This window comes from Maylandia zebra, linkage group LG1 (genome assembly GCF_041146795.1).
Source record: "Maylandia zebra isolate NMK-2024a linkage group LG1, Mzebra_GT3a, whole genome shotgun sequence".
NCBI classification, from domain to species: Eukaryota; Metazoa; Chordata; class Actinopteri; order Cichliformes; family Cichlidae; genus Maylandia; species Maylandia zebra.
Window position 1 is genome coordinate 18295979 of NC_135167.1, and position 16021 is coordinate 18311999.

General features: G+C 40.8%; 1 protein-coding gene across 2 annotated transcripts; it reads right to left on the minus strand.

Moving 5' to 3' along the window:
* Nucleotides 1-1511: 1511 nt before the first annotated feature.
* Nucleotides 1512-14546, minus strand: tradd (tnfrsf1a-associated via death domain). 2 transcript variants are annotated; one of them, XM_014412012.3, is made up of 5 exons: nt 14414-14546; nt 6634-6797; nt 6252-6532; nt 5091-5238; nt 1512-2336 (listed from the first exon to the last, which is right to left on the minus strand). In XM_014412012.3, the coding sequence occupies exons 1-5, from the start codon at nt 14515-14517 to the stop codon at nt 2038-2040; spliced, it is 996 nt and encodes a 331-aa protein (XP_014267498.2). In that variant the 5' UTR covers nt 14518-14546; the 3' UTR covers nt 1512-2037. The 2 variants fall into 2 exon arrangements, with proteins under 2 accessions (XP_014267498.2, XP_004543104.2); XM_004543047.3 differs by having other exon boundaries at nt 6634-6794; nt 14414-14532.
* Between the last annotated feature and the right edge of the window lie 1475 nt (nt 14547-16021).

Genomic DNA, 16021 nt, shown 5'->3' on the forward strand with positions numbered 1-16021 from the left:
GCAAAGAAAAACAACCAGTTGTAGTTAATCATAATCACTAAGGGGAATGAACGGTGGTGTTGTCAACTGATTGCTCCAGACCAGCAAACTGCTTCCCAGGAAAGCAGAAGGGATGTAGCTACTTCTTTTTTTCACAGAACGACAGAGTCCTGTAAAAACTTTCTTTTTGCATGTGCCTGTTTATAGGTTTGGGACAAACATACACAGCCATTCAGATGAAGTCTCTTTCAGGTAAGTCTTTGCTGATTTCGACAACACACAACCAAACCACATCCCGCACATATCCCATCGGCTTAGCTCCACAAAAAAAAAAAAGAACATGTGTATCCAAACTGGCTGACCTGTTGTCACACCTGTTCACCTGCTGACCCCAACCCACAAAACATTATGTGGATTAATTTTATTAATCCACGGTGGTTAGCACTGTTGCCGCACAGCAAGAAGGTCCTGAGTTCAATTCCACCATCAGTCCGGGGTCTTTCTGTGCGGAGTTTGCATGTTCTCCCCGTGTTTGCGTGGGTTCTCTCCGGGTACTCTGGCTTCCTCCCACCGTCCAAAGACATGCAACTTGTGGGGATAGGTTAATTGGATAATCCAAATTGTCACTAGGTGTGAATGTGAGTGTGAATGGTTGTCTGTCCCTATGTGTTGGCTCTGCGACAGACCGGCAACCTGTCCCGGGTGTACCCCGCCTCTCGCCCTATGACAGCTGGGATAGGCTCCAGCGCCCCCCGCGACCCTGAAAAGGATAAGCGGAAGCGAATGGATGGAATTTTATTCTCCATCATTATGATCTAAATGTTTTCTTGAATTCATCTTTTAACCTCCATCAGGCCTAAAAGTCATATCATTTAAATCACTTGATGGTATTAACAATATCAGTGTCAGCTTAAATCAACATATGCCACATCATGTCAGTGCGGGCGTAAACGTCTCTGTACTCCATAAACCCACAAAATTCCCAAAAATATTACTGAGGACACAGCCTAGCTATCACCAGCAGTTGGAGCAGCAGGGACGTGTGTGTTTAACTTAGGACACTATGTATGTCTATTTGAAGGGTCTGTATCACATTAGTGTGTGTGTGTGTGTGTGTGTGTGTGTGTGTGTGTGTGTGTGTGTGTGTGTGTGTGTGTGTGTGTGTGTGTGTGTGTGTGTGTGTGTGTGTTAAACACGTCTAATCCACACATCACATCTGGATGGATGCTCAAGTTAAAAAAAAAAAAAGTAGGGGAGGGGCTCTTTTACAGTGGACCCTGAATGAAACCAGCACAGGAGCTCAACCTGTAGAAGCTCCATCCATCTTTGACAGCCAAGCTGAGATAAAACACACACACCTACCTCAGATCTGCCCTGAAGCGCCCACATCATGACTCAAGCAATGACACACACACACACAGACGTTCAGCATCAGCAGTTCAATCATGTGCACGTGTGTGAGTGACAGCCAGCGCTGGTGGAGAGGGAGGGCGGATTAACACTAAATTATACCTGAGGGACTTTTGACAAAATGGTGTTTTCAGGTTTAATTACACTAATGCATCAAACAGAAACATGAAGCTTGTTTTTTTGTCTTTTTTTTTTTTTTGTTCCTCAATCATTTAATTTGAATGCACCCATTTTGTAGGAGAAAAAAAACAGTCTCGCACTCATTAGAAAGAAGACCCAACAGGTTCCATCTGTAAATAGACTTTAAAAGGAGAAACATGATGACAACGGTTTAAACAGTGCATTAAACTCATGACAGCATTTTTTAAAAAGTGATGACAGATCATTCAACTAAATTAAAACAATTATCAATAATACTAATAATTGAAAAGCAAAGACGTGAATCATTCAATATACGCACACACTCCCACACACACTCCTACACGCACGCACACACGGGGGATGATTTGAAGGACGGGATGCTGTCGATGACAGATGTGAAGAACAAACACACTGTGTGTATAACATAAGCAGGGAGGACAAAGTTGCTGCTCCTTGCACAGAGAGGACTCCGCCCCCCTTCTCTGTTTTCACAGCTGAGACTCAGAGTTACTCTCGCGGCTGCGGGTCCAGAATATTTTCAGCCAGGCTCGTGAGTTTGCAGTCCTCCAGTGCTTTGACCAGTCGGCTCAGCTTGGCCGCCCTCCCCTCCGCCTGGATGAAGCGGCTGAGAAGCTGATAGGCTTGCTCATACAGCCCTTCTCTCTCGTACTCGTAGGCCAGGTTGTCTATTGCCGGGCCCTTCAGAGCGCGGCAGTTCTTCCCCAAGGCCCTCCCTACGTGCTTCCACTGACGGCCAACTCCGTTAGAAAAGCTCTGCACATCTGCCGCTGTGAGCATTCGGTCCTCTGACGGGGCCACAGGATAAAGATGAAGGGAAAGCATTAATGTAAACCGCAATCAAGTACGATTACATAAACAGTGTTTTACAAACAGATGTAAACAGCAAGCTCTCACAGAAGAACTTAGGGCAGGGGTGTCGAAACTCCTATTAGTTCACGGGTGACAGTGAGTCGAACTCTAAAACCATTACACAATAATGTATATATAAAAAAATAAAATAAAAAAAACACTCCTCAAATGTTTCCATCTCTGAGGTATAAAAACCTGAGCGAGAGTCAAGATTTTAATAATAGCTGGAACCATAAAGCTAAATGAAAGACACCCATCATCCCACTCCACTAAATAAAAAAAAAAAAAAAAAAAAAAAAAAAAAACACAGCCAGACAACAGAAATGAGCACTTTCTTTAAAAAAAAAAACACTGCTCATTTAATAAGAAATGTATTTATACACCAGATGACAAAAATAATCTATGCGTCTCTCCATGTTTCCACATAAACAGAGTCCATCAATCCACCTTTTTAACTGCTTATCCAATTCACGGCTGCAGAGACAATGGAGCCAATCCCAGCTGTCACAGGGTGGAGGCAGGGTGCCCCCTGGACAGGCCACTTGTCTCTCAACTATTCCCAATCTCATTCACACCAATGGGCAACTTAGAATCACCAATAAACCTAATGTGCATTTTTTTTGAATGGTGGTGGGAAGCCTGTGGATTTAGAAAGTCACAACTTTTCAAAATCTACAAATACATTTTCACTTCCCAAACTTTTCCACTCCCGCGTAGTAATCCCAGCATCACTACGTGAAGAATCACATTTCAATTTATCGAAAAATTTGAGTTTTAAAAGAATTTACTGAGAGTCTTTAGCAGGCTGCTTCAATCACACATTTGACTCTTCTGATGTAGTGTTTCTTTTCAGCTGATAACCCCAAATGCTTTTCTAAAAATGTCCAGGTGAGAGCACCTTGGGAGGGAGCTCTAAGCAAATAATAGTACCTGACTCTAGTACAGCAAACTAAATAGTCATATAATCAAAACTACAGTATTTCATACTAATGCTGTAGTTTTCCAGGAGTAAGTGCACACCTGAATCCTCAGACCAGCAGTGTTACATTCTCCGCTGATGTCCAGTCATCCCCCACTATGAGTGTATGACTATGAGAAAAGCTAAAGGCTGCAGCTTTCAACCCAAACTTAAACACCAATAGGACTTGTGTACATGATGCATTATTAATTCCTTGCTTCTCATTTAGTGTTGATGTCAGTTTGGCTGCTGTTTTATATAAAGGGCCACACATAAGGGACACTCAGCACCTCTGGAAACTCCTGTAAACATCTGTAAAATTAACCACATTTATTTTCAAGCTTCAGATTTTTTCGAAACATGTAAACCATGTTTCTAATTAGGTAAGTGAAATTTAGCCATGTTGGTCCACTTTTAAAAGCAGGAGCAAAGAGTCAACAAGAAGGGCTCATCCAGTTGTGAGGCTAGAAGAGAGGCAGAGCATCTGCCAGTCATGTATCATGACACTGCTGGTGGTACACCCAGCAAACGTTTAAGACCCCTGAACTTGTATGACCTCCCTGTGGACATTTAATAAATCCCTTTTCTACATACATAGAGCTCCGATTGCATACGGCTGGAAAAAAGCTCAAGTGGATGCACCCCCACACTGTTTAATTTTAATGTACACCGACAGGACTTTCATACTTTAATACTGCACTGTCCTTTTGCCAGCTGTAGCTGCAGATTCTGCATATTCATTCGTTTCATGTGCTTTAAGATTATAAAACAGCTGTAATGAGTAATTTTCAGCCAGATGGGGACAGTGATAGGATACCTCTCCAGGCTATCTGGAGAGATGGACCGGTGGATTTGAACCCAGGACTTCTCACTGTGAGGCAACAGTGCTACCCAGCTGACCAATGTCCTAACAAGTCTAAAGTTCATCTTAACTTAGCTTAAGCTTTATGTCTTCACTACCTCCTGAAATGCACATCGCACTTAGCACCTTTAAGTTCACTGGTTTGGTTTTCTGGCTCACTGCTTCAGCAAGCAGCTGGTCTCAAGCAGCAAACACTACTTGCTAAGCACCAAACAACAAACAGGCAAAGTCAGCGAATAGCCTGTGATCACAGAGCTGTGTAATCTCATTGTTCATATGGAAAAAACTGATCAGAGCAGCTTTAAAGTTGTGCACTTGCATGATCAAAAGTACTGAAAAATCAGGTGCAATTAATAAAGAGCAGTCAGTTCATTAACAAAAATCCCTGCTGTTGTACTTTCACACTTTCCTTTTTTCCCATCAAGACCACCAACATCAATTTACAAACCCCAGGAGAGCCTTAATGTGTCACTGGGTGTTTAATTTCAGTTGTTTGGCAGCCACCAAATCTCCTGCATTTTTATTAATTCAAATTTTAGTTGACCCAATATGAAATCAGTCCAAGTATGAAAACCAAACACATTAGCTGCAGGCATTAATCTCTTCCCACTGACTGGCTGGATTAGGGAGTCAGCTGAAATAGTATTGAATTCATGTGCTGTCGAGAAAAAAAAAGTCAATCAACAAAGTTCTGTCAGCTTCTTGAATTTGTTTTTGCAGACACATGAGGAGAACGAGGAGACTGCAGTAAGCCCACCATTTGTAAATGAACGACAATCCCCGATAGTTAAATTACAGAGAATATCTAAATAATGTACTGTGGACAGCACACCACACACACGACTAGTAACAAGGACAGTCTCGACTCACCAAACACTCTGTTCTGAAACTTGAAGCAGTTGCTGGGAACGGGAGACTCTTCCTGCATGATGGTGACGGACTGTGAGGCAGGACCGCGGGCCTGACTCTGCAGCTGCTGCTCGAGCTCATCGATCTCCTCATCGCGCAGGCGCTCCGGCTGAAAGGCACAAAATGGCAGAAATCACTCAGAATAAAAATAAATGAGAACGTCAAAGTGGGCACACTCTCCGAAGGCCATAGTGACTACAATAAAGGGCAATGGCTTAAATTTGGCAGAAACAGGAGATTATTTGTTTCAAAATGCTAAATTTTGCGGTTACATTTTCAGTGGATCCAAAATCCTGCAGAGCAAGTACTCACAGGAACTAGAAAGAGAGAGGATATTTCCCATATTGGCTTCTCTTCTTTGGCTCTCTGGTAGAATCAAATTTAAAATCCTGCTCCTCACATACAAGGTCTTGAATAATCAGCCCCCATGTTAATGACCTCATAGTACCGCATTAGAGCACTTTGCTCTCAGACAGCAGGCTTACTTGCGATTCCCAGAGTATTTAAAAGTAGAATGGGAGGCAGAGCCTTCAGCCTCCCAGTTTGGATTCAGGAGACAGAAACCCTCTCTACTTTTAAGATTAGGGTTAGAACTTTCCTTTTTGGTAAAGCAAATAGCTAGGGTTGGATCAGGTGATCCCTGAATGCCCTCTTAGTTATGTTGCAATAGGTTTAGACTGCTGGGGGCTTCCTGTGATGCAGTGTTCCTCATTCTGGTGTCTTTTCACTCACTGTATGTTTTGACACCTCTCTGCATTTAATCATTAGTTATTATTAAATCTCTGGCTCTCTTCCACAGTGTGTCTTTTGTCTTGTCTCCCTCTCCTTAAGCTCAACTGCTCCCAAAAGTTGGCTGTGTGGAACTCTAACGAGTGATCAGGCTGAACTGTCACTGAGAGAGTGTGGCTGTTAGCTTTCAGGAACAGGTATGATTATGACAAACCTGCTTGTGTGAATCTTTGTGAAAAGGTTTCACATTGCAGCTAAATTACCTTGCAAGAAAAAATCCCATTAGAAATCGGCCAGTGTCAGGCACGGTGAGGTGAAATGAGATCTACTTTTAAAATCTTTTTGCCTCTTTAAAATCACTGGAGAACAGTTTAACAGGAACATCAACCTTACCTGTGACAGGTGGATGTGCTGTAGGCAAAGATCCAGCTTGTCCAGACACCGATCCAGAGTATGAGTGCCTGCCTTGAGCTGGGTTTCCACAGTTAACTCCTGGGACAGAGCGAGCAGCCGGCAGGCGTGCTGGCAGAGATACTGTCTCACCGCTCCAGAGCTGTAGCTCTCCAGGAACTGATGACATGCTGCCACATTCACAAACTTCACCTCCACCCCCAGGAAGGGATCCGCGTCATGGACCTTTAGGATCTCAAATGTACCCAGGCCTCCAGCAGAGTCTTAACAGTGGAAGACTATGATTAATCAAGGTAAACCCTACAAGAGGTTTTTTCTATTTTAATGAGCATGCAGTATGAGAAATGCCTAACCGAGGGCTCACCTGTAAGTGTCAGCTTGATGACTTTGAAAATGATGAACTTTCCCTGTGGGTCTTTGTAGAGAGAAAGCAGGTTCACACCGGGACACAGCGACTGCAGAAACATGACTGCGCATCCCGTCCATTGACCTCCATCCACAGTCTTGTCCGCCATTCTCTGAACACTACTTGAGACAATTAATGCAGAAAGGTACACTTTCATATATTGTATATTCATCAAATATAAAGTGAAATATTTCAAGCTTTGTTTTTGCTTTAACTTCATTGATTTTAATGTACGGCTCATGAAATCAAGTATCTGAGATTAGTAGAATATTTGCCGAGATCAATGGGAATAAAAAAGGATTTACAAAGGAAACATCCGCATGTTTATACACTTGATACTTGGTTTGAGCTCCTTTGCCACTAATTACTGCATAAGTGCAGTAATTAGTGGCATGAAACCGATCAGCTTGTAGCACTGCTGAGGTGTTACTGAAGCCTAGGTTGCTTTGATTGTGGCCTTCAGCTTGTCTGTGTTTTGGTTTTGGGTATTTCTCGTCTACTTTGTAGAGTTCTTGCGGTGGGAGTTAGGGTCAAGTGAGTTGGCTGGTAAATGTAGCAGGGTGAAAACATTGCCAGCAAACCATTTGGTGGTAGTTTTATCGCTGTGGACAGGTCCTAAGTGGTGCTGGGAAAGGAAATTGACATCACTATAAAGGTTGTTAGCAGATGGATTGATAAAGTGCTCTAAAGTCTCCTGGTAGACGACTGTGTTGACCACCACCAGCAGCAGCAGATGAAATGGCACCCTAAATTGTCACAGACTGTGGAAACTTCACACTGGACTTCAAACACGTTGGATTCTCCACTCTTTCTCACATATCCAGGACCTTGATTTCCAAATCAAATGCAAGTTTTACTTTCGGCTGAAGACGTCTGTATGTGGTGGCTCTTGATGCACTGACACCAGGCTCTGTCCACTCCTTGTGAAATTCTCTCAAGTTCTTCAATCCACTTTTTTCCCCTCTGCAATCCTCTCAAGTCTTCTGTCATTGTGGTGCAAATTTTACAATACTCTTCATTCTTCCAGTCAACTTTCTATTTATATGCTTCAATACAGCAATGACTCTCTATGGCTTATCCTCCGTGAGGAGGGTGTTGATGATCGACTGGACAACTGTCAACTCAGCATTTTTCCTAATGATTGTGCTTGACCACGTGGTTAACAGAGTGTAAATATACTGTGAAATCCAAATTAAATATTCTACAATATTCCACACATGAGCTACAAACCATAATCAACTGAATTTAATCAAAAACAAGTCTTGAAATAATATGCTTTGTGTAATGAATACAGAATACATGGAAGTTTACTTTTTTAAATTCAATTACATGAATGATATTCAATTTCTTGCACTAGCATAACAAATAAGACAGTGAGCCCTACTCTATCACCTGTTTGTAGGTTTGCTTGTTTGTTAAATTTGAGGATTTTCTCCTTTTCTCGTATTTCTCTTGTCTTAAATGTAATGTTTCTGGGTTTTGTTGTGTTATTTAAACATTTAACTACATTTTTGGATATAGATTTTTTTTTAACTGGTTCAAGGTAAGAGGCAAGGTGAACCCTGGATCGATCCATCACAGGGCTAATATTTGGAGACGGACATCCACACTTACTCACAGATAATTAAAAAAATACTGACAGCAGCAGCTCAGCCTCCTAGCAGATGCACCTGTTTAAATTTCAAGCTTTCAATTTCAAAACTGACCTCTAACTTTGAGATCACGGTCAATGAGATTCAAACTCACCTGAGATTTTTAACTCATTCACTGCCATTGATGTCTATAGACGCCAATGGCAGTCAACGTAAGTTGAACTGAAGCCCACCAGCAGTAAATGTAGACCTGCAAGGGGGTGCAGGGTTTGCGCACGTAAGGGATTGCGCAGTGAGACAAAAATGTGGTGCAAGTCTTGTTGTGTTTCACTGCCAGCCATTTGAAAATGGCTGGCAGTGAATGAGTTAATAGATACACCAGCTGTATCAGATAGGGCTGAACGATATATCGCATTTGCGATAATATCGCGACATGATCAAGTGCAATTTTCTAACCGCAAAGGCTGCGATTATACTGCGATTATAAAGCTGTCCAAATTACTACCATATCCCAGAATTCATAGCGCGGCCCAGCCAAACTCCAGTTTCCAGCAATGGCGGCCGCTACTAAGTTTTAAAATTACTCATACTAATCTTTCTGGGTCACAAAATAAACTTTTAACATATTTTCAGGCGAGAAAGTAGTTGTGTAAACATCAAATATCTGCTCGGTTTATCAAGATATCCCATATTTGCAAAAGTGCTTCGACGTTTTCAGAGGCGTCTGCTACCCACCAGCTCGACAGCTAGCCGGGAGCTCGAGGGTTACTGATGCGGCCGAGAACGGCACAACTCCCGGCACATCATTTTCAGATCACCGCGGAGTTTCGCTGCTCGGGTTAAACGTAATATATAAGTCACTTAGACAACCTAAAAATGTTATTGTTGGGCTTTTTTCAGTGTTTTGTTTGTTCGTGAGTAAATCGGTTTGGCTGAGATTAAAGTTATTAGATTAGATAAAATAAAACTTTATTAATCCCCCGGGTGGGTTCCTCCTTGGTTTTCACACAGCTGACTAAACGTCAAACAGAAAACTTATTAAACAGAAGTATGAGACAGTCGAGAATTTACACCAGTGTCTGGTTATATTTTAGATAGCAAGAAGCAGACGGCCGAGTTTATTAAACTCCACCGAGACAGCGGTGACGCTAATCAGAACTAGCCTTCTGATTAGCTAATCAGAAGGCTAGACTGTCCAATTTCACGCCTTTAAACTTTAAAGGCGTGTTTGTGTGTGTGTTTATACAATTGCTATTATGTTAGCACTTTATGTGTAATGTTACTGACTGCAGAGATCAGTAAGATGTGTGTATTTTTTATTTATTAGTTTTATTTATTTAATATTATTTTTTAATTGAATGACTGTCTAGTAGTTCACAGATGTCGAAAAACTGAGTGTGGTAAAGCCACTGATTTTTTTTATGTATATTTCTGCAATCTGCACATTGTACTGACTTTCATTTTAATGTTTACACCAGGGTTCCTTGTCAGCACTTTATGCTCAGATGTTTGTAAGCTAAAAATAAACTATTGTGTATGTTCAAATATACTGTTGTGATTGAAGAAGTTAAATAAAAATGTCAGTCATCAATTCATGCATCACCTCATGTCATCATAACAGAGGTCTGTCTTCCAGGAAAGAACAGTTTAAAATTAATGTAATATAGTATTGGCCATACTATATGATGTATTGCTTGTCTTTGTTTAATAATACAGAAGACAAAGACCTTAAAAAATAATCGCATATCGCATCGCAATCGCAATATTGGGGCAAAAAAATCGCAATTAGATTATTTTCCATAATCGTTCAGCCCTAGTATCAGACCATTGCTTCGTTCTCGAGTTATCACATTATCGCCCAACAAACTTGGGCGTCCACGTCCCCCAACCACTCGCTCAGCAGGATAATGAAAATACCCCATCAGCCTTTTACGACTAAGGGGCAAAAACAACTATTACTCAAACACGCATGTCTTTGGACTGTGTGGTGAAACCGGAGCATGCAGAGGAAACCCATGAAGATGTAGGAAATATGAAAGTCCACAGAAAGGCCCCAGTACAGTAGGAGGTTTGAACCCAGTGTAAATCACTGTTCCTCCACCGTCAGCAGGTAATAAAAACATGTGGTGAGAGACGTACGTCATCTCAAATTCAGGCTCTAAATTTTTGATCAGTGGTCATTAATTCTACGTCTCATTTTATCTGAAGCAGGAGATTCAGTTTCTAATCGTGTTCACTCAGAGTGATGGGATAATAAACCGTATCACCTCTGCTGACTTAACCGCCCGACCCACGGCAGCCAAAATACATCCACCATGTTTCTGGCCTCACTCCACCTTTTTTACCCCAGCTCCCTTCTGAAACCCTCATTACATAAAAACATGTTTAATCTCATCCCTCCCCTCCCCCACTCCAGCCCCTGACTCCTGTGCCCTGGATGAACCGCTGAAACCTGCTGGTGCTGTCTCTATGCATCCTGACTAGGAGCGCTCTGCAGGGAAAGAGGAACCTCTGAGCTGGATTAGGTGCACGTCCTCGCATTTTACTGAATCACAGTATGCTTGGCGGCTAGGTGTACAGGAAACGACTTAGGCAGTATGTAATTATTTGCTATCCTATCAACTGGTACACTGGAAGTATACTGTGAGATTAGTTTAGCAGCTGGATGAGGATTAAGTGATCATCGGGAGCTTAAAATATAAAATTCATCCTTTGCTGCCAAAAGCCAACCTCTAGTATTCCCTGGAGAGCTTGTTTGGGTAACAAAAAAAAAATTTGATTCAGAAGCATGAATCAAACGAATTCAAAAATGGCTCATTTTGTCCAGTCCAAAAAAATACGAACAATAAATTCAGATGACATAAAAGGGTAAAAATGGAAAGTCCTCACATTTGAAAAGCATAAGCAGAAAACATTTCATAATTCCCCCTGACTAAGTTTGCAAATGATCATTTTCAATTATAAATGTAGCTTTTTAACATCTACTCGCTTCAATCCATACATAAATATAAGAATAACTGACACTGAGGGCTAATAATTTGTTTAATCATCCCTATAATGATCATATCCTTATGACCACACAGCATTAAGTTACACTTCTAGCGTTTTTAGTAAAGCTCTCTCTGTTGGAAAACAAAACATGCCAACTACATGGTGACGCCATGCCATATATCATTTATCTGATGTCAAGTCTGGCAAGAGATTTAAAATGACCACAAATTCTTCTTTTTTCTTTTTTTTGGTCTAAAAAAACCTTGAAAAATGTGATCACAGGGTCTGAAGGTAACTCTGTTGCATGTGTCTGCCACACCTGTGTAGGAGTCATGCAAGAAAAAGGTCTTTATTGTCAGGAAAAGACCATCCCTACATGGTTATGTCAGCCTGGGGGGGAGCATCTGTGACTCAAGTGGTCAACAACCAGTAGTTAAATCCTTGGCATGTCCATTCTGTATGCTGTGGTGTTCTTTGGCAACATATTAAACCCCAAATCTCCTCCCATGATAATAATCCTCAGCACACCGACAAATCCACAAAGGAAGACCTCAGAGGCAGGAAAGGGAGGGTTATCGTTCCTGTGAAGGTAACACTTGTTACATGCAGGAAAACCCTCAAACATCTTTCAATTGATGGACATGAAGGAAGAGAGGTCAAAGATTTGCAACCCAATGTGAAACACCAGGTGGACAACACAAGCTTCTGTGGCTGAGAGCGTAATTACTTTTTCACACAAATGAATGATGTGGTGAAGCATGCGACCTTTATCTGTAGTCACTGTATCAAAGATCAGAGGTTTGCTCGTCAAAGAGAAAAGCCCAGTTTCCAGAGGATGTACTAGGTGCTATTTACACAACTGAATATTGATGGAAAACAGCTAAAGCTAGAAATATTGATTCCTCATATCCGAAAGATCCTTTCCTTAAAGTAGTTTTAACAGTAACAGTGTGATCTGACCATCCAGAGATATAAAAATGAACTGACTCTGTCAAAATTCAGAGGTTTCAGCTCGTGAGAAGTGGGTGGCAAAATCAGAGCCTTCGTGGTCATTCATCATCCGAAGCTTCAGCATTCTGTGATTAAATCAAGTCGGTTTTTCCAAGGTTACAGTGTTTTTAAGTTTCAAGTTCAGTTTGACTTGTTTCTTCAGTGAACTGCTGGTTAGAGAGGACAAATTTTCCTCAGCAGAAGTTTGGAAAACCTGAGGCCTTACATGTTGGGAAGGCTCCTCTTTACAGTCAGTATGAATAAGAGGAGCACGTTTTGCATGCAGACGCATAAAAAGTGACTTGTGTTTTTGATCACCTTAACTTGGCAGGTCTTCCAAAACCATTTCAGTTAACCATAAACTTTGTTTGCAGTCTATTTTTGCTCAGGCAAGTTTATAAACAGTTTGTAAACTGTAAGTAATGAATTAAGGGGCAAGAAAAAAACATTTAACTCCTCTGGAATATCTGAGGTTTCTGAATTGATTCCCAGCAAAATATTATATGGAAAAAAGCACACAATGACTAATAACACACCAAACACAATCTGAAATTCCTCCTCTTCATCATGAATGCCTCTAAAAACTGCTACAGGAAGCATCTGACGGAGGTCGCGGCTGCTGAAGGCGGCTGTTTCGGTTACTAATTTCAAGAGTTCATTTGTTATTTTCCACCTTCACTGTTTGTTATCTAGCTGTTCATAAAGGACACGAAAATGTTTTCAGTTTATTCAGATTTTGTTTTTATCTTATTTTGACTTAGAAGATCAGATCACATTATTTCCAGTGTCTTTAAAACAGTTATCAATTTACTTTTCAATTTAGCCTTAGATTCCTTTTAATTTTGGGCTGCCATGGTATCAGAAAACCCTCTTCAGCATGGCTCTTGTGTTTCAAGTTAGAACATTCTAATTAGGGAGACACATCCAACGCAATGTGTGAGGGGTTCATCTCTGAAAACGACATTTAGCACATCTGAACTAACTCAAAGTTACATTAACAACAGGAGGCTAGTTGTGAATAAGTTATTTATCCCCCTGTACATCGAATATGACTAGCACTTCCACTATAAGTAGAGTATGGATGACCTGGGTAATGAAGCTGACTTAAAATAATGGTTCCTACACCAGCAGCCTGAGCCATGGATCCATGCTTTTATGTCAAATTCTGACCCTACCATCTGAATGTTGGAGCAGAAAACAAGACTCATCAGACCAGGCAATGTTTCCCCCCCGATCTTCTATTGTTCAGGTTTGTTGAGCCCCTGTGAACTGTAGCTAGGGTGGCACTCGCTGTGCCCTCTGCTGCTGGTATGGTCTTGTGCAGCTGCAGCCTATTTGCTTCCAAGTTGGATGTGCTATGTTTTCATAGATGCTCTCCTGCATACCTTTGTTGTAACTAGTGGTTATTTCAGTTGCCGTTAATTTCCTATGAGCTCAAAGCAGTCTGCCCATTCGCCTCTAGCATCAACAAGGCCATGTGATTGGCTGATTAGAAATCTGTGTTAAGAACAGGTATATCCAATAAAGTCGCAGTTAAGTGTATAATAAATACGTACATCACGATTACAGCTTTAGCTTTGACTTCTAAAGTCAGGCAAGCCAGAAAAAGTTCGAGATCCACTGAATTATAAGCAAAAACATTAACAAATGTTGCTATCTGAGGATATTTTATTACATTGCTATGTTTCCTAGCTTAAAGTAACAACAAAACCTTCGATTACAGCTTATAAACTCATCATAAATTAAGCCTTACAGAAACAACAGAAAACACACCCAGAGTTTACTCAAATTATAGACTATGTAACTTTAATGTCAAAGCTATAACTGTTGTCCAACTTAAAACTAGGGGACGTGGTTGCTATGCGACCCGTACGTACAGGTGAGCTAGCTGATTACCTTCATAACAGTTTGACAGCTGCATTGGTTTGAGTCAGAACACCGCAAAGATAGCTATTCCGTTTTAAAATGTCAGTACCTTATACTGAAAGGGATGGAGGTTACTGTGAGAAATGTCACGCAGAATAGATAGAGCTACCGTAAAGCTACGAGCAGCCACGCCGCTGAAGCGGCCCAAAGCCTCGGGAAGCCCACACGCCTAGTTTCTGCCTAGGAGGTCCTTTGATTCACCGTGAAGTAACACTTTGACAAACTCGGCTCAAACTTACCTTAAAACTTTGTTAAAGTGTTTGGTAACGCTTCCTTCTGTGGAATCACACGGACAGTATGAGCTTCCTGGCTTCCCATTGGGTGAGCAGCAATCAAGCTGCATTCTGATTGGTGAAAATCAACGAGGAAAATCGTGACGGGAAGGAAGTGTTTTTTTTGTGTGCGTGAGGTTTTCTTTTTTTTTTTCTTTTTTTTTTTCATTTTAACGTAAATGTTCATATGTAGTTCAACGAATCTCGTTACGAACAATTACATCTAGCATTTAATCATAAATATAAACCTGAACCAAAACACTGAAACACTTTACTGGCTCTTTGACGAGTCTAATTTCTCACTGTGTTCGCTGGGTTTTTGTGTGTTAACAGATTTAAACAGCTGCTGGGGAAAACCAAAACAATGCACTAGGCATATTTGCATAGTCACACAAAGCGATGCAGGGGTGCAAAGGTTTTCCGGAAATTTAGACACAGGTGCAACTGATCTAAGAAATCTAATCAAAAACATTAATCAAATGGAACTTTTATGTCATTTATGAACAAATATATCTGCTGGCTTCAGCTTTTAAATGTTATTTTATTTAAATATATTTGTTTTTGGGGACTTTTAGCCTAACACAACTAAATCTGAATGTATATAGTCCTGTGCAAAAGTCTTGAGCCAACAGCTCATTATATTTTGTATAGTAAGAAAAATATTATTTTAAGATAAATATAACAACAAAATAATCAAAACATGAAGACAAAAATGTAACCAAGTTACAGCAAGTCTAAAAAAGTGAGTTTTTAACTGCTTTTTAATGAATACCACAGAGTCTGGAGGATCTCAGGCTCAGTGGGAGAGTCTGAGCACCACTGCTGCAAAAACTCTGTCTCCTTTAGTACTCACCCTGATCACATGATGTCTAGAATTTGCTAAAGATGTATGGATGTATGGAAGTTTACTGATCTAGACTAATGTTTGTCCATGAAACACTCAACACATAACTAAATTGGTAACAGTGTGACGTGTCGGTACTTCTAACACTTTTGCAGTGGCGTACAAAGAAGCTTTGTTAAACCAACAGAACAAGGAATTCCTATCATTCAGATGCAATGATATAAATGCAAGATATTAATTTCCAACTTAGAGCATGACACTATTGAAGAGTGAACCAGAGATTTAATGTGAACATCTAAAGTGAAAGCTGCATCAAAAGTTACCCCAAGGTTCCTAATAAAAGATTTAATAAATGTGGCATAGTTTCCAATATTTTAGACACAAATCTGCCAGGGGCACAAACAAGGATTCATGTTTTTCTTCAATAAGTTGGATAAAATTGTCAGTCATCAAGCTTCTAAAAGAGTCTATGCACCTATGCGATCTCTGTAACTTAGAAACACATTGGGGCTTAAGAGGTATATAACAGAATGTCATCTGCATAACAGTGATAAGGAATGTCCTTAAAAGCATTCAAAATGTGCTGAAGAGAGAGCAGGTATAACAAAAACAATCAAGGCCTGCAAACTGAGCCTTGTGGCACACATTACATCTGATTGGCAGCATCTTCATTTTTCTGCATGATCCCGAACACACTGCTGATGCAGTAAAAGCATACGTGTATAGAAAAC

Excerpts from the sequence above, each read along its gene's own strand:
- tradd (XM_014412012.3), bottom strand. The coding sequence starts at position 14,517 with ATGCAGCTTGATTGCTGCTCACCCAATGGGAAGCCAGGAAGCTCATAC. Across the intron at positions 6,798-14,413 it reads CACTTTAACAAAGTTTTAAG|TAGTGTTCAGAGAATGGCGG; the intron begins GTAAGTTTGAGC and ends AATTGTCTCAAG. Across the intron at positions 2,337-5,090 it reads GTTTCAGAACAGAGTGTTTG|AGGACCGAATGCTCACAGCG; the intron begins GTGAGTCGAGAC and ends TGGCCCCGTCAG.